At 57.3% G+C, this 21,278-nt stretch overlaps 1 protein-coding gene across 5 annotated transcripts; it reads right to left on the reverse strand.

Moving 5' to 3' along the window:
- Nucleotides 1-814: 814 nt before the first annotated feature.
- LOXL4 (lysyl oxidase like 4) lies at nucleotides 815-19,839 on the reverse strand. 5 transcript variants are annotated; one of them, XM_047703320.1, is made up of 15 exons: nucleotides 19,703-19,839; nucleotides 15,639-15,947; nucleotides 14,915-15,093; nucleotides 13,802-14,007; nucleotides 12,428-12,466; nucleotides 12,105-12,291; nucleotides 11,052-11,238; nucleotides 10,717-10,871; nucleotides 9,879-10,046; nucleotides 8,713-8,875; nucleotides 6,437-6,680; nucleotides 5,257-5,372; nucleotides 4,455-4,591; nucleotides 4,020-4,131; nucleotides 815-1,846 (listed from the first exon to the last, which is right to left on the reverse strand). In XM_047703320.1, exons 2-15 carry the CDS (start codon nucleotides 15,910-15,912, stop codon nucleotides 1,779-1,781), a joined length of 2,235 nt encoding a protein of 744 aa, XP_047559276.1. In that variant the 5' UTR covers nucleotides 15,913-15,947; nucleotides 19,703-19,839; the 3' UTR covers nucleotides 815-1,778. The 5 variants fall into 5 exon arrangements, with proteins under 5 accessions (XP_047559276.1, XP_047559275.1, XP_047559274.1 ...); XM_047703319.1 differs by lacking the exon at nucleotides 19,703-19,839 and adding an exon at nucleotides 19,366-19,663 and having other exon boundaries at nucleotides 11,052-11,235; XM_047703318.1 differs by lacking the exon at nucleotides 19,703-19,839 and adding an exon at nucleotides 19,366-19,663.
- Nucleotides 19,840-21,278: the final 1,439 nt, after the last annotated feature.

A 21,278-nucleotide genomic window follows, 5' to 3' on the forward strand; every position in this document is an offset into this window, starting at 1 on the left:
AACAGCACAGCCCTTGTATAGCTTTTTCCAAGAATTGGAACTGGCTGCATCTATCGAACGTGTGATGTGGGCAGCAAGACTGAGACCAGAGCCAGTGGCTGGCTGCCTGGCCTGCTTTTCCTGGCTCTCTTGGAAACTGGATCCAGGAAGAAGCGGTGGGTCACCTCCCTGCCTGAATATAGTCATCAGCCGCCACACACTCCCCCATGGGCTGCACATTCTTTCACAGACCATTAGCCGCATGTGCGAGTATAATGTTGTTACTGTTTGGGCAATGTTTGCTGGGTCCAACAGGAAATCAGTCCTTCCCTTGTTTACCTAAACTGCCATGCCAAGATATAATGCTCCCTTTGCCTAATGAAGGAGATGAAGGAGTGGAGGAGAGAGAAGGTAGAAGAGAAGAAGGAAGAAAGTACGTCTTTGTATTCATAGAGGATAGCTACAGATCGTGTCCCTTCTTACTCCCTGAGGAGGGGACGGCGCTCATGATGTGGGGAGGGGAGTACTATTGTAAATCTGCCCATCTGCTACCGTTCACTTTGGTTTTGCAGCCTGGGTTATAAAAGTTTACAATCCTTGGACTTTTCCTTCTTGCCTCCTCCCTTTCGTCCCTTGACCTTTCTGACCCACGTTTCAGTGCTGAGCCTGGGGAGAGAATTGGGAAGCAGATGATAGGCTAATATCGGAGAAATGTAGTAGTACTGTTGTGAGTAGTGTGTCCCCCACACATCCTAGTCCCCAGCTCAGCAAGAGTGGAAGAAGTTAGACTTCGTGTGCTGGGAACTGCAAAGAGCCAGTCTTGTCACTGTAGCTGTCCATAGTGAGCAACCTTTATTGGGATTAGAGCATCAAACCTGTAAAAATCATCTCTTATGTGTATCTAATTTATTCCATGCGAAGTTCACTCCAGAAGCTTAGTTGAGACCTGAAATTTAGGCCAGCCCTGAGACGTACAATGATCTTGAGGGAGACTGGATTGCCTGCCAGGGGAATGGCATATATATATTTTTTCCATGGCAGAGGCCATGGCAGGGGCTGGAGTCCATACCACCGCAGCAATCTTTCTGCTTGGCCTTCTCTTGCTGTTCTGTAGGAAGGCCTCATCTGGCCAGCTCTGCAAATCCTGCCCCTTCTCAAGCACTCAGTAACTGGTGGTATTGGCTCATCAGGAGATAAGGGGATGCCTGAGGCCTATGCTTCCAGAAGCATAGAAACACCCATATGTGTGGTAGGATAAAGGTAAAGGCACTAGAGTGGATTCTTAGGAATAACAGGTGAGTTCTAAATGAGCACAGACCAAATGAGGGCCTGGATTCATCAGCATCTCTGCCAGTTGTGACTTTGAGCTTTTAGCAGAGTTAATCCTATCTTCCGTGTATTTTTATCCTTTTGTCCCCTACTCCTCCAAGACATTTGCAAAGCACCATTCAAATGGGGGACTGAGCCATAGTCCATCTCTAATTGCTCCTGAATCAGGAACTCTGGGGCAAGATCCAGTAAGGACTGGGTCTCCTTGTGGAAGACGAGCTCAGCTCAACAAAGCCTGGAGGCCAGAGACCATAGACCAAAGGCCCTTAGGGGACAGGCCCAGAGTCCTCCTGAGGGAACAGTACCATTTTGGTTTGGTGACCTTGCCATCAAAAGGCTTCCTGAGCAGTTCTTGGTGCCCCTTGGCACTGACCCCTTTCCCTCTGAGTTAGGGCTCTGCGAAGGGCATGGCTCCAGTAAGCTGAGGTATCTGGTGTGTGGGCAGCAGCCGGAAGTGTGCAGTCATGGCTTCAGATGAAGTTGTTCCTGAGACGCTCCTGCTCCAGGGAGAGCTCTGAATTAGCTCGGTAGGAATCCCCTGTGGACCAAAGGAGAACAGGTAAGAAGCCAACCTTCCCAAGCTCTTATCCCCTTCCTGACAATTTCTCTCCTTCTCTCTCTCTCTCTCTCTCTCTCTCTCTCTCACACACACACACACACACACACACACACACACACACACACACACACAGAGTTACATTCTGCCCCACTCACCCTTTACATCAGGTCAGTCATAGGCATAAACATTTTGTAGAAACAGACCCTGCTGTGTAGTTTCAAGCACATCAGGAAGAACAGGCTATTGAGTAGAAAGGGTTATGCTGATACTCTGCCTACCCACCATCCCCAGATTCATTCTCTACCCTTATTTGTTTTCTCTGTGCTCTAGATAGCTTCCCTCTGGCTTCCTCAGCCTCTGTTTCTGGTTGATTTAGGTCAGTGAGAAGCAACAGCAGAAGATTAGTGGATAGAAGGAGGGAGACATTGGTGTATTTCTTCCCTGTTCCTGTGGTGGTGGCCTCCCTTGCCTCCTGCTCTGGTCAGGTTCTCCCTCCAAGCTTGAACTTTAACCTGCCTCTAGGACGCCCTGTGCCCCTTCAAGCTGAAAGGCATTAACAATTTCCCACTCTGGCTTATCCTCAGATGCCTCCACAACCCTCATTTCCTTAGTCCTATTCACACCTCTTCACACCAGTCCTTTCATTAAATAACTGTATTATCACCTGGTATGTCCTCTGTTTTGTGCAAGGACCCCGACGGTGCTCAAAAGTGCACTGTTTTTCTTTCCTCCCTCGCCGCCCTGGATCCCTTGCAGCCCACCACTAGCATTCGGGAGGCTCTCTCCACTGTGCAGCCTTAGGTTCCAGTCCCTGGTAACTCTGATGTTCTTGTCTCAGTTTGTGGCAGCAAAACCTACTCAGTTACACAATTTTGAATCTTTGGACTATTTCCTCTTTCTCCTCTTACGGTCTTGCATCCATTGCTAGAGTGACCTTTCTGAAAACATAAATCTGATCTCTTTGCACCCCCCCTTGACTAAAATTGTTCAGTGGTTCCCGAACCCACAGGAGAGTCATTCTCTTAGCAAGACCTATCATAACCCCCCTTGCAAAGCACTTCAGTGGGTTTGAAGTACATGGTTCCCCCATTTTAAAAAAGAAAACTTCTTTGAGGTTGAGATGTTCCTCAATTTACAACTAGAAGGTGGTGGACTTGGATTTGGAACCCAGTGAAGCCTTCGGGGGCCAAATCCTGTGCTCGTTCTCTAGTGTTCCCTTCTTCCCGGACTTGTACCTCTCCTTTGAAACCCGGTTCAAGCATCATTTCCTCCGGGAGACCTTGCTAGCCCCCAAGTTGTTGCTTTCTCTCTGGGCCTGGTCAGCATTAGTTCTTACGGGTTTGGAATAATCAGGAGTATTGGGGTTATCCTTTGGCATGCCTGCTTACCCTGTTTGACACTGAGCTCCACATTTTACTCCTATTTATTTTCCTAGTGCCTGGCACAGTATTCAACACAAAAGTAGGTCTTCAGTGTTTGTTGATTGAATAAACCAGTCCCGTCCCGCGCTATGTGCTAAGCATGGGTGTGAACGCACACTCCCCATAGCAAGTTCAGGCATTTCGTAACTTGAGCTAGAGGAGGGACTGCTACCTTCCTAGACAAGTAGAGCAACCATTTCCGTACTCTGTCCCCTACTGAATCTGCTTCTTCCATTGTCCAATACAACCAATCCTCTAAGCGTCCTGAGCCCTGTTCTCTGCGGCCACCTTCTTGTGCTCCGTGATCCCAGCTGGAGACAGCAACACAGAGCTGGCGGACCTCCCCTTCTGCCTGTGAGGCAGTCAACTTAGGACGGGCACGACTAAGAAAGACCATACGAAAGGGAGGGTGAACAATAACGGGACTGGGAAAGAGAAATCCAGACTTGGCTTGAAGTAACAGAAAAGACTCCAGGACAGATGGGAGACTGAGTTTATAATCCAAACAGCCTTAAGGACAAAGAGGGATATAGAAGTCAGTTGTGACTGGGTGAGGCTGCTGGTGTCACCAGTTGGGTCTAGAAACGGACCTATGAAGATGTCAAGGGATGTTCATCTCTGTCCTACCCCTAGCCTTCCACATCCACCTTCCAGCCCCATGGAGGGTGTGGGCAGCGGCTCCCAGCTTCCCGAGCCCATAGGCGGCTGGCCCCACAAGGGCTCGTGGTTACCTGTGTGGCAGTTGTGCAGCCACACCCGGTGCCCATCATACTTGCAGTGGCACCGCATCATGTTGTTCGAGAAATCAGACTCCGCCACCTCGAACTGGGGGTTCACAACCACCTGCAGAGAGACAAGGGGACGAGTGAAAGCCGGTGACGATAGTGGCTGTGATCATCGTTTACATTGCACACAGTCTTGCAAAGGGTGTTTACGCCCTTCGTTTCACTAGTCCTTCCAGGCACCCAGAGGGCAGGCGTCAACGTTCCTATGCTACGTTGTCCACTGACTCAAGACTCAAACCCAGGTCCTCGGGATCCTTCTTCGGTGTTCAAGTGCAAGACCTGTTGGGAGACCCTATTTGTGAAACTCTTCCCTCACTGCAGGGAGACTTGGAATATCTGCAGGAACTGGAGTTCCTATGGGGGATCCCCAAGCCCCCTTACCTGGAAGATGTAATTCCCAGGGCCCACATCTGTGATATCCACCCACTGGCAATCGATGTCATGCCGGTAGGTGTCCCAGCAGCCGACAGTCACTCCCTGCTCCCCAAAGTTGGCACACGCATAGCGCTTCTGCAGTCCTGTGTGGAAGGGCGCCAATGGTTACTAGGCAGGGGGGAGGGGCTCGGGACCCTGCAAGGCAGGCCCTACACACGGAATCCTCACACCGGTCATCTCTCTCAGTGGAATCAGACAAGGGACCTGCGGTTCTGTTAGATAACCTGCCTGGGAATCAGAGCCTGAATTCCTACTAACCATGAATCCAGCACAGTAGCAAACCCCATGTGTGATAGGATTTCTCTGGATGCTCTAGTGGGAACTCCTGTTGGCCTAGGAATTATGGGTGGAAGGTTCCAGCCCTACATCCTTCTGACTGTCTGAAGAGCGAGCGTTTGCCATGCCATTCTGAAAGGCTAGGAACTGTGGGACTGCAAACAGGAATTAGACAACCCGTGTCCTCAGAGAACTTAGTCAAAGTGAAACAAGCCTGCATCTCATACCGAGAGTATGAAGCCTTTACAGGTGGTATGAAACGTGCTGGCAATGCAGCAGCAGCAGGGACCTTCCACCTAAGATGTCAGGAGATAAGACACCGATCTTTCTGGAATGCCTTGAGTGCTGACTGTTGCCAGACCAGAGTCTCCAGGTGCCTGAGGGGGTCTTGGCTGAGGGCGGAAAGGAGCCTCACCGGGACGGGGCTGAGGAAGAGAACACCAGGAGGCTGCGAGGCCGGGGATCCGCCTACCTGGGGGGCAGTGTGTGTCCTCCAGGCAGAAGCTGGCCTTGTGCCCCTCAGCCACCTTGGAGCCGTTGAGAGTGAGGAGGTCATAGTGGGTGAAGACCTCGATGCTGTGGTAGTGCCTGCGGGAGGGGAAGCGCTGTCAGCCTGGAGCAGTCGGCAGGCCAGACCAAGGCCCCATCACTATCCAGAGGGGAACGGTATCGTCAGGGCAGCGCCCTTCTCCCTCACCAAGCCAGGATCCGTGGGACCATGGTCTACCTTCTGGCACTCCCTGCACGGCAGCCAGGCACAGCTGCCCTCACCCGGTGTGGACCCAGGGGAGGAGGGGAGAGCACAGCCCTGCGACCCTCCAGGAGGCCCAATCGGAGGCAGGAGGGAGGGGCACCTCCACGAATGAGCCTTGGGCCCATCTGCCAAGGAGGGGTGCTTACTCTGCTCCCTGGGAGCCTGCGACCAAATTGCTACCATTGTTTCCAATCCAGGCCTGATGACAACTCTGTTCCTGCTACAGGGGAAGGTGCTCATTATCTCAGCAAGGCCAAGTCCCAACGCTGCTGCCCACTCCACTCCGCTCCCCCCGACCATGCTGCGTCCTGAAAGCAGAAACCACCACTTTCCCATTCTGCCTTTGTCACAGGCCTTGTCTTTCCTGTCTGGGCTGGAGACTCCTGATAGGAAAGAGAGCCCATTGTCTCCTTTCAGTCCCTGCGTTCCCACTTGTCTCTGGGCGGCCTTGCTCTGCTCCTGCAGAAGCCAGCAAGCTTTTTCTGCAGAGCCAGCATCCTGGTTGGGATGTCTCTTTTGGGTTTCCAGGTTTCTAGGAGTTTTCACTTTATGTGGCTTTTAAAGACAAGGCCTAAGGTCCACCACAGAAAAATTAATTGTCCACATCATTCTAACAAAGACCAGCTCTGCTGGCAAGGAGTGCTCCACCAGCCGCTGCTGGGGGGGTGCACCCCATGAGCACCGTTCAGGGCTGTACATCCGGGGCAGGGCCAGTCAGTGCCCCTGCAGTTCCCTACCGGCTCCTAGAGGCAAAGCCAGTGAGGCGTTGAGGAAGGAAGGCTCTCAGAGTGCGCGCCCCTCCCAGGAGAGCGCCCGGGGACAGGGGAAGACCACACTGGCTTGATTCTTGGACTTGGCTGTTTGTCCCTTGAGAGCCATGGCGTGAGTGAGCACTGACCTGTGGCACTGGTGCCAAATCCAGCTGTGGCGTCCTGTCTTGGGACGGAAGTCGGCCCGGCCTAGGTTATAGATCTGGGAGGAGAAGCGCAGGAGGCGCCGGTAGCCATAGGGCCAGTCCATGTGGTCGGCAGACCGGGAGAGGCAGTTCTCTTCGTGCGCGCAGTACAGCTGGCTGAGCGGCCGGTCCTCCAGGTAGGCGGTCTCCTGCACGAGCTGGGCGTTCATCACCAGGTCTGGAGCGCCTGCGGCCACAGGGCAAAGGAAGGGAGGCAGCCGTGTTGCTCTCAGGCAGAGGGGCTCTCTGGGGGAGCTACCAGCAGGGCAGGGCTCTCCCCAGGACAGGAGTCAGGAAAGGTGGGTTCAAGTGCTCCCGTGCCCTGGTTAGGCATGACGGCTTTGGAGTCGGCTGCCGGCGTTCAAGTCTTACTTTGTTTCTGGCCACACCTCTCACTAGCTCTGTGACTTGCTTAAGCTTCTGGCTCTCACTTTCTCCATTCCTAAGGTGGGGATCGTAATAATGCCAGTAGCGCCAGTACCCGTAACGTGCTCAGGTCACTGTCGGGTAAGCATGCCCTCGATGTAAGCTGGTATTTCCTTTGCAAAATGCTCCTCAGCTTCCAAGTGCCTCTTTGTGGTCTAGCTCACACAGCCCCTCCTGAGCCCTGCTGCCCAGCTTGGCTTCCCCAGCTCAGTCACTCTCTTTGGGTCTCAGTTCCTTCAAGGGAGGGGCGCGAAGGGGAGAGGGCTGACAGGAAGAGTCGGAAGAGATCATCTCTGAGCCTGCTCCTGGGCTCTGCCATTCGGTCCACCCTGCTGCAGTTTCAGGCCCTCCCGCAGGGTCCCTGTTCTAACCTGACTGCTCTCCTGGGTACTCACACCAGCCTGTCTTGTGCATTCTTCCCTGATGACATTCCCAGTGCTTCTCTGTGCATAAGCGTCCATCGTGCCAGAAATGCCTGTTCCCTTCCTGCCACTGGGGCTCTCACCCACCTTGGAGCCCCATGTGTCCTTGCCCCCATGCCAGTGGAGCTCTGCTGCTGTTACCATGTTGCATTAGGGGAGAAAAGTTGCCTGTTCTCAGGACTTTGCCTTGCAAGAGCAGGGTGACAGTTCAGATCTGGGGAGAGGCATCAGCCGGGTGAGAGTCTATGTGCTGAGGACAGTGAGATGGGACTGCCGGTTAGTTTCGGCAGGCGGGCACTGTGGGTGGTAGCGGGTGCTGGGCTGGGCGGCCAGAGGGGGCTTGGACCATCACCAAATGTTCCCGAAGGTCCTGTGCTTATTCCTAGGCTATTCTCACGGCAAACCTTTGAGTTCCTGAGGGAAAGAAGGAGAGCTTCCAGAGAGACGGAGAAGGAGAGAGGGCAAAGAAGAAAAGGAATGAGAAAGATCACAGAGGAGATATAGGGATGGTCACACAGTAGGCAGGTTGCCTGTCCGTGCTCGCCCATGGCAAAATGTCAGAAGCCTTCAGGCTGAGAGCTGCTGCTCTGAGGGAAGGGTACAGGGGTCCCAGGCCGGGGAGCAGACCCCCAGTGTGCTGGGAAGGCACAGGCTGGTGCCACACAGCTCCCTGCTGGTGAGGGTGTGTCGTGAGGACCCAGTATTTTCTAAGGTGCGTGGGACGGAGAAGAGCGCTCAGGCTCGCTGACAAAGATCAAGGATGTCTTGGCATGCAAGCCTGGCTGGGGAGAAGGTCAAGTGGCCACCTGGTGCAGTGCCATCCGCAGCCTCGGGACCAGATACAGTATATCGGCATTGACCTGGTCGGCAGGTGTCAGACCGATGCGACCGCCCCGAGCATCCGGATGCATGGGGTGGACCCCTGCCTCGGAACAGTCCTGTCCTGTAGCCTGCCAGGGAATCCACAGCTCAGGACGAGGACACGCGGTTGTGGCCTAGTGCGTGTGTATAGGGTTCCCAGCAGAAAAGGCTGCCCTTACTAAGTCTAACACATTCTCTTGTTTTCTCACTTTTTTTTTTTCTTTCAACTTTCAGTCACGACACAGAAAGTGAAAAACATGACTGTGCGTCCTTGTGTGTTCCCCGCTCCTCTGCTTTAATCCTCACCATAACCCTGTGAGCCAGGCGGGGCAGGACTGGGTCCCCAGGGGATGGGTGACTTGGGCACCCACAGCTGGTAAAGGGCAGGGCCGCTGCTCCAAGTCCAGCCCTCCTTCCACCCCCACCCTTCCAGGCCCTCTCCGAGAAGGGGCCGTGTGGGCTGGCCAGGCTTGGGTGGCAGGGAGCAGTGGCGCCGTGGGTGCTACTCACTGTCTGTGCAGGAGACCCCGGCCGAGGAGCGCCCTGAGCCGTGGGAGCAGAGCACCGGCCCATGTCTCTGACACTGCTGCAGGGCCAGCTCTGTGCCCGAGCAGCGCACGCCGCTCATCACCACGTCGGTGGCCCCTGGCGTCCCCTGCCAGTACCAGGTGTCCTGAGAAAAGAGCCGGCAGCGCCCGGTCAGGGGGGATGCTTTGGAGTCATCCCCTCCGACACCCATCTGATGCTGGAACCCCATTGGACCGCCACCACCTGGTTGTGCCCGGCCCCAGCTTGAAAGTCTCCAGCGTGGTGACAGTCCCCGCTGCTTTGCACCCCTCCGGCAGCACAAGTTTCTCCCATGGACCTAGGCAGGGAGATTCTTCCGCCACTGCCTTGCCCCACCCTCACCCACAGGGCAGCCCTCAGCTGTTGAAGAGGACGGTCCCGTTCCCTTGCTGTCCACTCAGCTTTGCTTCCCATAGCTGGGTGGTGGGGGGTGGCGGTGCTCATGAACAGGTCCCATTTCCTAGGGGCAGGGTGCCCGGCATTCCCCCAACGGCCAGTGTGGGCCCAGCAGAGGACGTTGTGCCAACCCAGCCACTCCATGGCCTTGTGGTTTTCTTTCCCGGATCCCTCTTGAATCTACCCGCAACTCCCCCAGGACTGCCACTAGTCTGGGCCACGCCAGCATCGTCTCTCAGCGGGGCTGCTGCAGTGAGTGTCAGCGTTCTCGCTGCCCCAGCAGTGTGCTGAACAGCACAGAAGAAATGTTTGAGACATCTGCTTTGCAGACTTTGAACGTTTGCCAGCCACTTCCTCCCTCCCTCACACATCACACCCTTGACAGCCCCACTCCGGCCCCAGTCCCTGATCTTCCCAGTGGGGTCAAGCTTCCCCCATGTGGGCTGTTTATCCCCTCCCCACCTGGTCTGCTGAGCAAGTCCTCTTCCCTAGAGACGGAAGTATGGGCCTGTTGCGTGAATGTTTTGTTAATGACCGCCTTCCCCACTTCGCTGACTGTTCCTGAGACAGGAACTGTGTCTTGTTCACCACACTGTCCCCAGCCCCCAGCATGGCATCGGCCCCCGGTTTCACTCAGTAACTAATCAATGAATGCATGAATGAGTTGTTAGCACTTTTAACAGAGGAAGTTTGGAAGCAAGACAGAGACCTACCTTGATTGCATGGTTGGCAAAACCCAGGCCGAGCTGTCGGCAGGCCACCATGGCTTCAGTGAGCCCCCAGTGGTCACTGCACACGGCCCCCCAGCGCCGGACTCCGTTCACCTCCACCTGCACTTCCACCACACCCTCCTGGGGGTTGCGCCCGCCGGCCAGGCGCACCTGCAGTGGTCAGAGGGGTGTGAGGAGCACGGCGGCCTCCGGGCGGAGGGCTCAGGACTACAAGCCTGGAGCCGGGTCCCGGCTGGCTCTCCCCTTCTCTGGCTTTATCTCTCTCTCTCTGTCACTTGAGATACTTAGATAGAGAGTCCCTGCGTCCCTGCCCTCTAGAGCAGTCAGACCCAAGGTGCCTGCCCCTATCATTAGCGAAGACTTGCCAGGAGCAAAAGGATTTCGTATCTCTTATTGCATTTACAATAACCCCAGGAGACAACCCCAACTGACAGAAGACAGAGCCACGCTCAGAGACAGGAGTGACTTGTCCACTGTCCGCATGACACATGACACCTGAACTCTGGCCATTCCATGCAGCCTCGCAGTGACACTCCCCAGCACCGACAGCACTGGGGTCCTCTGCCCTAGACCCCTTCCTCACAGGGCACCTATTGTGGGAACGCGCATCCACGTGAAGGGCCCCCATTGCCATGGGACATCTCTGAAGGCCAGACCCTGGCCTTGAGGACACATGGGCCAGGCGGGGGAGGCTTAGAGGAGAGGGTTTCCAGGCTAGCTCTGAGAACCCCCCCTCTCCACGGGCTCCATGTGGTGTCCTGGGGTGCTCTCTGTGCTTTCCAACCCCCCCGATGGAGGCTACGCCAGAAGCTGAGCTCACCTGATTCTTGAAGCCCATGTCAGGGATGTTGCACCTGACGGCAGCGTCATTCTCATGTTTACAGCCATTCTGGGACCCCTCCAGTGAGGGGCAGTCACTGAGGGTCCGCTCAGAACCCCTGCAGCGCACCTCGCTCAAGTGGATGGGTCCCAAGCCTAGCGAGGAGAGGGGGAGGTGCCATGTAAAGCTCCGCCTCTAGAACCCTACTCCCGTGGCTTACCCCCCATAGTCGGAGAGAACTTTCTGTTCCTGGGCCTCACCACCAGGGCCACCAAGGGACGGAACAGTGGCCCATCCACGGCCTCCTACCCCCCACCCCAGGCCTCCTTGCTTACCCTGCCCCAGCTGGGCCCCAAAAAGGGCCTCCTGAGCCGAGCCAAAGCCAAGCTGACGGCACACAATGCTGGCAGAGATGAGGTTCCATCCGTGGTCGCAGACCGTCCCCCACTGGTGGTTCATGAGCACCTCAACACGGCCCTCTCCCACCTGGGCCCCCGAGCGGAGGCGCACCTTCAGCTCCTGCTGGGAGAAAACCGGCTTCAGGGCAGGCAGAGGAGGCAGCAGCGGGCATGGCGGAGCTGCTGTGGGGAGCCTGGGCCAGGCCCCTTCCCCCAGGCGAGCTGATGACCAGGGTTCTAGTCCCACCTCTGGTGGTTCAGAGCTACTGCCTCGAATCCACCAGTAAGCCGTTCTTCATAAGCGCCCTTCCCTCATGACAAAGAACCACCGCAGGGGCCACAGTGGTAAAAAGGGGGCCTTAGGAGCTGGGGTTCTTGCCCTTCACAACCCTCTACCTGCTCTCTTCGGGCGGCGCGGGGCGGGGGGGGGGGGTCCCTTCCTGTCGTCCACCCCTGGCTCCTTCCTTATCCTTGGGGTTAAACTAGATCGGTGTTCCCAAGGGGATCCGTGAGATGATTTCAAGCTGCGCAGGGACGTGGTATGAATGAAGCTGACTCACACGGTGGGGCAGTGACTTCCGTGTTAACCCTTCTCCAGTCCTTCCTGTTTCACGGAGGACGCTATCCCACTGCCAGGAGGCCACGTCCGCGGCACCTCACCAGCACTTGCTTGTTGCTTTTTCTAACAGGGCCAGGCTCGGGTTCACTAGCTTTGGCCTCAACCCTGTTAGCTACGATGTAATTACTGTCTTTATGGTTACCTGCTATTCCTGGCCCGTGATGTCAGCTTTCCATTTATGGGCGGGTTATAAACGGTTCCTTTTAAATAAATCCCACATTTCTACCATGCTAGGCTTTGCTCTCCTCCTCCCAGTCTGCACCAAGTCCTCCTCGATGGGGGCGATTGGTCCTTCCGCTCCTGCCTGTCCCGGAGTGTCCCTCCCTGCCTGTCCCTCTCACCCACTCCTGCTGCCACGCGGTGGGACCCACCTCTGCCCGGGACTCCTTGTGCCCCGCCACACAGCTGACCACAGCGTGCATGCCGCCCGGGCAGGCCGGCTGCAGCTTGTCCTGAGCTGGGGCCACCTGCACCTGGCAGTTGGCCAGGTGGGGCTCTGTCCCCAGGCAGTTGACCCGGTGGATCCAGAAGGAATTCTTCTGTGTCAGGCCCTTCAACCTGGAAGACAAGGGAGCCTGAAGGTGGGAAGGGGTTGAGGGAGCTCGGGGGTCAGGGAGGCTGAGGCACTGGGGAGGAAAGGGACGTGCCCTGCCCCTTCGTGCCATACCCCTCCCCTCGGGACGTGGCTCCTCACCTAGATTTGGGGTCCTTCATCTTCAAATTCCAGACTCTCCTAGGTGGGAGAAAACAAGTCGGGGGGATGGAGGGAGTGCTGAATACCCAGTGTGCCCCGGCTTCTCATGGCTGTCCTTGAGTTTGCACGGGGATTCCGTACGGAAACTCGCCCGCATTATTTTAGCGCCAAGCCGCACAGCAGCCCTGTTAGCGTGGTCTCGTCACAGACGCCGGTGATCTCCATGTCACAGGGAGAACAGCGGGGCCCAGCAAGGTACCTCCTCAACTAGTCCCAAACTGGGGTCTCTTCAGCACTTGACTGAAGTGGGCAGCCCCCAGCTCGCCCTCTCCTCCTGCAGATGGACGGGAGCCTACAGGGAGTGTCCTGAGAAACGTGACCCAGCGTAAACGTCCTCTGGGGGCAGGTGCAAGTTGAAGGCTTTCTGGTAGGGGCTGCCCACCCAGAGGCTATAATCAGGGCTGCCCTCCTCGGGGGTGGTGGGTGAGCCAGCTGGGCCCAGAGGTGCAATTACCAGGCAGTGGGGAGTCAGGGGCCCACATCCCAGTCATCCCCAGGGATGGAGCCACGTGGCTGGTCCCAGGGAGCAGACCCATCTAAGAGCTGCTCAACTGACTGGGGGTAGGCAAGGGGAGGCCACACAGACGGAGTGTGGTGGGTGTCTCCCTTGATGAGAAACACAGAGTTTTCACTGGCACAGAGCTGGTGTCATTTAGAGGCTGATGCAATCTTGCGACAGTTCGGTCACGTTTTGGACAGAGTGTTTTTATGTCTCGTCTCCCAAGTGCTGCCCCGCCCCCCGCCTTGCTCACATGCGCAGCAGTCAAAGCCTGGCTCAGATCAGACCAGAGGAAATTCCCTGCCGACTGGCTGATCGAGGCCTGGAGGCCCTGCCGTGGCCTCGGCGTGTTACTGGCAGAGCTGAGACGGGGGCTCAGGTGGTCTGTCCTGGCGGGTCCTGCCAGAAGCATCTTCAGTCAAGTCCACTTCTTTAACCAGGCACGCGGGTTTGCATTCAGTGGTTTTCAGCTCTTTCCATATGACTAGCAAGGGCTGTTTTTCTTTTCTGACCATTTCTAGGTACTTCCCAGGGTCTCCAAGTTCATCCTCAGTCCTCATTATTCTGAGAGCCCCGCAGCTCGGGAAATCTGTGGGGCCTGTTTCCCTCCCCGTCACACACCCAGGGAGTGTCCTCCTGCAGACACCGCCCTGCCCATCTCCCTGGACTCTGTAAGGCCCTTGCCTTACAAAGGCACATGCACACACACGCACATGCACACACACAGGAGCACATGTGTATAGCTCGCACAGGCATGCACACACTCGGCCACCTCCCCACAACCCCACGCCCCTCTACCCACCGGTTCTCCTTACCTGTAGTAGAGGCTTTTGACAGGTGCCTCGCTGGGGAAGCCCAGCATGCCACACACCACCTTGCTGTTGTTCCTGGTCCAGTCCTGGTCACACACCTGCCGCCAGTGGCCCTCGTACTTCACCTCCACTGCCCCCTCGGTCACCAGGCTGTGCCGCTTGGCACTGGCGAGGATGGGTTTGAGCCGCACCTCCTCCAGCCGCCGGCCCTGCAGGGCGCATAAGGTTACCAAGGGCCCCAGGCCTCCTGCCCCTGCTGAGCCCGCTGCAGACCTTCATATGGGCAAGCAAGGGCTCAGAACACTTAAAGATCACCCCCCAACCCTGGCCCTCCCTGGACAGGTCAGAAAACAGAGGCCCAGATAAGAGTGTATTTGCCAAGGCCACACAGTGAGCACGAGGTAGAACCTTGGTCTGTCTGCGCTCCTCCCCTCAACTCAAGAGAGGACCAGGCAGATCTGTGCCTTCCTTGGGATCAGGCTCGGGGCCTTTGGAGTTTGGGAGACTTCCGCAGGATGCAGAGGGACCTTCTTTGTGCCACCTGGGGAGAGCGGAAGATGGACACAGATCCGCTGCTTGAGACTCCCAGCAGGATCGTTGGCCCAGAGGACCCCAGGTCCGGGGTGACTTAGACCATGAAGGCCACCGACCACACCCTGGTCTGCTGCATCCGTGGGCCAGGTTCCGCTGTCCGCAGGCTAGGGCTGCCCAGCAGTGGAGGGTAAGGGCCAGCACCTGCCCCGCCTGCTTCTGTTTGCTTGGGCCGTTTGTAGCTCGAGGTTGTTTGTGCTGGGAAGAGGCAGCAACTGTGGCCGGCCTTGGGGGTAAGGCAGCCCCACACCCCCTCCTGCCTCCCCTATGGGGAGCAGCTTCAGCAATCCCCAGTAACCCCAGCCTGGACCCCCCCCCGGGCCCTCACCTGGCCTGCTACAGGTGGGGCCTCTGTCCATGCACCTGCTCCGGGCCACCAACAGGAGGTGGGGTCCCAGGGGACATCTCTCAGCCCAGTCTGCTGCTCCCTTTCTCTTCCTTCTTCCTCCAGGTTCATCACCCAGGAGGCTCTATGTCCCATGACTCAACCCTTAGCTCAGGCCAAGGCCTGAACAGCCTCCTTACCTGGGGCCCAAGGGCATTGGAGACTCTCTCAGAAAGATAGCCGCGGTGGCGCTGGGGGTGGCACACCACCCCGATGTCCTCTGAGTGGCTGCAGTCACTGACACCCCAGCCATTGGACCTGCACTGGTCCAGGGAGCTCTCTGTGCCCATACAGCGCACATTGTCCAGCCAGATGGGTCCTGAGGGCAGGGGAAGGGGGATGCTTAGGGACAGAGAGGCACTTGTGGATTGTGCCTCCTTCCTAGGACCCCACAGGTATCAACTGTCTTCTTCCAGAGCCTGTGTAGAAAGTAGGGGTGGGGGAGAGGAGTTGGTTCTCCTGGGACCTTGGTATCTATAACCCTACCTACTGCCAAGAGGAGGTAGAATCTGTTTTTGGAAAATGCCAGGTAGGTCTAGCAATCAGATCTACCTGTCCACCTATCCCTCCATCCATTCATCCACTCAGCAACATTTGCTGAGCACCTGCCGTGTGCCAGGCACTCTGTAAGAGTGGATTAGGGTGGCGGCGGGGAGGGTGGCGGCCTCACTGCAGGCGAGAATGGGAGGGTCAGAGCAGGGGCACTGGCAGCTGGGGTGCTCAGGGAATGCCTCACAGGGCAGGCCACCGGAGCTGGGTATTAAAGTGTGGGCAGGAGTCTGCGGAAGCCTCAGTGAGCCCAGCCTCGGAGGGCAACCGACCATCATCTCCTCGGCATCATGCTGGGTAGCACCGGGCACTCACCCTCCCCTTGACCATACTTGGCACTGTGGGCCCAGGTCAGGGCTGTTTCAAAGCCCAGTTGGCGGCAGGCCACGGTGGCCTCCTGGAGAGCGAAGTCATCATCACACACGGTACCCCACTGGCCCTGGTGGAGCACCTCCAGGCGGCCCTCCTCTGGCCTGCTCCCTGGACCCACCAGCCGCAGCTTCGCGGGGTTCGGCGACTGCAGACTGCAAGGGGGTGCCTGCAGCAGCAGCAGCAGGAGCAGGGAGAGGGCGGCCGGTAGGGACCACATCCTGATGACTTCGAGGGCAGCCGGGGCCAAGGCACCTGGGGAAGGAGCAAACGTGACGATGATCACCGCCTCCACCCCTGAGCTCGGCTTCTTCTGCAGGCAGGGACAAAAGATGGCAGGACCCCTCCAAGGGTGTGTGTGCCATGGGCACATGTCTACCGGTGGTATCGATGGAGTCCGAGTTCGGAGGCTGGTAAACTGGGTTGAAACCCACTATTCATTGTTCACGTGACCTTGAGGAAGTTTAAGTTGGCCTTACTGAGTCTCGATTTCCTCGTCTATAAAGTGGGAATAATAATCCTTGTTTCAGTGTTGTTAGTGTTAAATAAAACACTGTGTTTAAAGTGCTTAGTACAAGCCTACCACATAGCTCTCAATAAATAGCTAGCCTTGACATAGTCCTGTATGTAGGGGGGGTGAAGGTGGAGGCATGGGTTGGGGCCAGACAACTGGGGGTCTTGTGCACCTGCGGACAGTCTGCTCTTCATCCTATAGGAGGTGAGGGGCCGTGGAAAAATTATAGGCAGTGAGCACATGCCAGAGAGAAGGCTCCTGTTTCCAGAAGCCTATAATCAGCTGCTCTCTGGGTCCTTAGCGGGGTGAGGTTCAGGGCGGGTCTTCTCCCCCTCACACATGAGCAGCCTTGGTCTTGGGGGCACAGGGAGGAGCATGGGGGAGAGGTCATGGCTGATGAGGGCTGCCAGAGGGTCTGCAGTCACCAATGCTCGAGGTCCTCCCCTGCCAGGCTCTGCAGCCGGTGAGGAGTTGATGCCAGCCCAGGACATGATGGAGGACATTGTGTCCTTGACTCCCTGTTCTGCACTGGAGTCAGAAGAGAGCTCGTTCTGGGGAGACCCGCTCTTGCATGGCCACTGCTGCCCCGGGGGTCCTATGTAGCTGGTCAGTCTCGGTAGCGGGGGCCTCCCAGGGCCCCCTGCTGCTCCCCTTCCCACAGACTGCTATGTTGGCTGGGCCTCAGTCCTATTTCTTCCTTCACACAGCCCCCAACCCCTCTGGCCACCAATCCTCTGGCTTTGGTGAGCCCAGAGCTGGCCGGAGGGAGCTCCTAGAAGGACACTAGATGAGCTCAGGACTTATGCTCCACAGGGACAGCGACTCTGTGTCATGCCCCCAGTGCTCAGAAGAGTGCCAGGCCGGTACGTAGGTGGCCCCAGTAAATATCCGCGGTTGCATGGCTGCGAGGTGGCACTGCATCGTGCTTAAGGGGAGAGACTGGGAGTCCGGCTGCCTGGGTTCTCATTCCACTTCTGGGCAGTCTTGGGCAGGTGATTTCATAGCACAATGCCCCAGTTTTCCCTCCGTGAAACAGGGATACCAAATAGCAAGGACCTCATAGGATTCTCGTGAAGCTTAGACGAACGGATGTGCTCTGGACGCTGACAAGAGCAGCTTTCCCGGACAGGTAACTGTCACACAGCAGCAGGAACGGCCCGGGGGGAGCCCTGGGTTGGGGTGGTCCCAGCCCGTCTCAGATAAAGAAGGAACAGAGGCCATATAGCAGCAAGTCCCCAGGACCTTTCTTTGCAACATCCTCCAGATTTGCCTCTTTTTCCTCTTAGCCCAGGTTCTCCGGGTTCCCCTCCCTGGGGCCGGGTGCTGTGGTTAAGTCTCTTCCCACCATGATCCCTCCTGCACTTCCTTTCCAGACTTAAACACTGTTTTCTTTATGTGACTCTCTGCTCTGGAGCAGGCGGGGGCTCCTGACGGGCTGTCAACCATGAGCAGCTTATGCTTGGCTGCTTGGGACATGCCCCACTAAGGACGAGGTGGACAGCTAGGGACTGAGCCAAAATGAAGTCGCTCTGGGTAAGGACCTTCCCCAGATGACAAGAGAAAAAGGACTGGGTTCAGAGCCCTCCAGCTGCTAGGACCCAGTGGTCGCCTTGAGTCTGACCTGAATGATGACCCCCATCCCCCACCCTTGCCCCATCCCCCAGGAGTCAGGATGCTCCTTGCTCTGGCACCAAGTCCTTATGTGACTTGAGTCAGGGGCTTTCCTCTCTCTGAGACTCAGGGGCAACACCTATAAAATGATGGGGTGGCACTAGGGCTCCTGCTCCCCGTGACATGCTATGATGGGCCACAGAGTGGGCTGATGTCCCACAGCACCCTGGAGCTCTCATTAGAGAAGCATAGTCCCAGGCCTGCCTGGAGCTGGGGTGGCCTTCTGCTGCAGGACACTGGGATCTGGGTGAGGACAGTTCCCTTCCATGAGAGTGGCCCAGGGAGGGGGAATGGGTGGCAGCAGAAACCAAGGGTCAGATGTGGGGAGGACCCCTCTTCCCAGCCTGCCTGCCACTGCAGGACCTTCTGTAGCTTCTGGTCACCCCAAACTTGCCTTCTCACCATTCCCCAAACATAGCCGTCCATCCTCTGCTTCCACATCCCGGCCTCTGCTCTCACTGCTCCTTCTACTTGGAGGACCCTAGCCCTCTGTGTCAGATCGGTAAATCCCTACAGGTGTTCCAGCACTCAGCTTAGATGCTGCCTCCTCCATTAAGCCCTCCCAGCTACCTCCCACCACCCCAGCACTCAGTGTTTGCTCGGGGTCTCCATACCCAGCCTCCACCGCATCTCCCCAAAACTATTCCTCCAGTGCCCAGCATGGGGAAGAGCACCAGCTGAGAAGTCTCCCTTCGAGAAGGAAACAGCCTCAGAAGTGGCCGTTCTCTTCACAAGCAGAGAAGGGGATAGTGTAGGGGAAGGAAGGTTGGAGGGTAGTTAATAATTAATTATTGTAATACATTTGAAACTATTTACGGAGTACTTATCACTACTTTATAGGTGAGAAGCTGAGGTCCAGAGAAGCTAAGTAACTTGTCCAGCCGGGACAAAGTCAGGCAGCCCGGCTTCAGAAGCCAGGCTCTCAGCCATGGGAGACCTGGACGCTGGATCCAGGAGGAGGGGAAGGAGGAAAGGAGGCAGGGGGATGAATGAAATTCCACCCTGCTGCAGGCTGATTGATGACCCAGCCTCGGTTTAAGGGCACTGGGGTTGGTGCCAACATAGTGCAACTGAGTGACATCCAGGATCCCGCCAGCTTGACGCAGACAGGCAACTGCTCAGGTGTTCCCAGTGGACGCTGACACTGGCCCCCCTGGAATGGGCTGGAAATGCCCAAGGATATTCAGGAGAGAACATGGTTGGGGGAGGGGGGCTGCCCTCCTGTGCACCAGCCTTGGGATCACTGGAAGCCCCTTCTCTCTAGCTCTTTGGGGGATGGGGTCCCTCCCTGGGACCACGAATTATGGTGACCTGAAGTAGTGCCAGCAAATGACTCTGAGCTTTACCTGGCCAGGCACGGGACATACTGCGGTTGAAGCCCTCTGCCCACCTCCACTCGCTGTCTCCCTACCCCTCAGCATAATCATCTCTGGTTTATGTACCCTGCCTCTTTGTCCCCCAAGTCACAAGTTTGACATCTGAACCCACCTTGCCCCTTTCCTTGCTTCTTCCTCGATGAGGGCAGAGAAATGGTTACACACAGCATGTTCACAAACAAGACACGCAGGCACCCCGGACGGGCTGGGGCCAGCCACCCTGGGCGGGCCTTGGGCCAAGCTCCCTAATTTGGTCACTTCCCTTGGAAGCAGGTTGGTGAGCGACTAGGAGGCTAGGCCATCTGCCCATGGGACCCCCACCTCTCCCAGCCCCCAGCCTTCAGGAACCTTCAGAGGCTGGCAGCCTCACAGAGAGACAGAAGTGGGACAGACAGGACAACGCGAGACAGACCCCGGGGCCAGGGGCCAGGGGCCAGGCGGGGGCTCACCAGCCGCAGCACAGAGGACGGTCGGGCAGGGGCCGGACGCCGGGATGAGAGCGCTGACGGGCCTCCCCGGGCACCCTGGGGCCCTTTTATCCCGCTGCGGCCCGCGGGCGCCCCCCACCCCGCAGCCGCCGCCTGCGGAGGAGGCCCCGCAGGCCCCGCCCCCGGGCGGACCCGGTCAAGGCGGGCGCTCAGCCCGGCCCTCGGCTCGGCGCCTCTGCCCTGAGCCTCGGGCCGGGCCGGGAGCGGGCGTCCACGGGGCTCGGCCCGGGAAGTCCTGGGGTGGCCAGGTGCAGGGGGCGGCGGGGGGTCGGGAGGGGCTGTTTCCCGCGGAGGAAACGGGTGCGCTGCAGCAGGAGGGACTGTGGCAGGATCAGAGTCCCCGCGAGAGGCCGGCGGTGGGGCGCCAGCGGGCTGCGTTTGCTTGGGGTGCCTGTGGCCTCAGTAGTCCCTGTCCCCCGCGCAGTGTCCTTCTCTGCGAAACCGGGTGACCTGCCCCCCCCCCACCCCGAATCCCCAGATCCAGTGAGGACAGGGAGTGGTCTGTGCCCAGAGCACAGTTTTCCTTCACAAGGAAGCACCTCGCTGTCATAAGACACCAGAGCCTCTTGCGGGCTGGAGCTGGGAGTGGGGGGCTCAGTTCAAATGAGGTTGGGATGGCGTGGTGCAGGTGTGCTCTCTTTGGAGTAACAAGCGGCCTTCGCCATTGCCCTGGTGCCTCCAGGTGTATTGAGTACTCCGGGAGCGCGTGGTCTCTGGTCTGCCCATTGTACAGCTGGGAACACTGAGCCTCCAGAGACACGACTGACCTGCTTCCCCCAGTAATAAACGGTAAATGGCAGAACGTAAGTCCTTCTCTACAACTCCTTACACAGTTGAATGAGGCTGTGCTGGCCCTTGACAGGCCCATGGGGGGAGGGTATGTGTAGAGGGTGGGTTGGGGTTAGGGGTTACTGTGAAATAAAATGAAAGTAGAAAAGGCTGAAAGAGGGGAGGACCAATCAGCTTAGCTGAACTCCCAGGCATGGGAATCCCAGCCCCTTTCCTCCAAATTCTTTCCCATGGTCCTCTTCCCTCCTGGTGCCTCAGTGTCCCTGTCTATAAAATGGTCAGAGTTCCAGCCTCCCAGTTTCCTCCCTAGGTCCAGATGAGTACAGCCTGGTTCCCCTTCTTTCCCCAACCTCGCCTGAGTGTCCTTCCAAAGGCTCATTCATTCAGCAAATCTTTATTGATTTTCTCCTCCTTGCTAGACAGGGTGCTGGAGTGCTAGACACTGTGGGGGTAGGAGGGGGGCTTCCCAGTCGGGTGGCGGAGACAGACGTGTAAGCAAACACCACCACAAGGCAGGAGGCTGAATGTGATAAGGGCTAGGATGGCAAGGTAGACCTTTCTGACCCCTGGGGGACAACCAGGTCACACTGACCCAGCTGCTGGAGGACTACTGTCCACCCCTGGCCGCTCATGTCCCAGATGTCCCTCCAGTGCCCCTGCTCCACCCCAACAGGGCCCAGAGCATTCCCTGCGTGAATCAACAGGAAAGAATGCTCCCAGCCTTGGGTCAGTGGTAGCAGCAGCAGCC

This window comes from Lutra lutra, chromosome 14 (genome assembly GCF_902655055.1).
Source record: "Lutra lutra chromosome 14, mLutLut1.2, whole genome shotgun sequence".
In the NCBI taxonomy this organism is placed as follows: domain Eukaryota; kingdom Metazoa; phylum Chordata; class Mammalia; order Carnivora; family Mustelidae; genus Lutra; species Lutra lutra.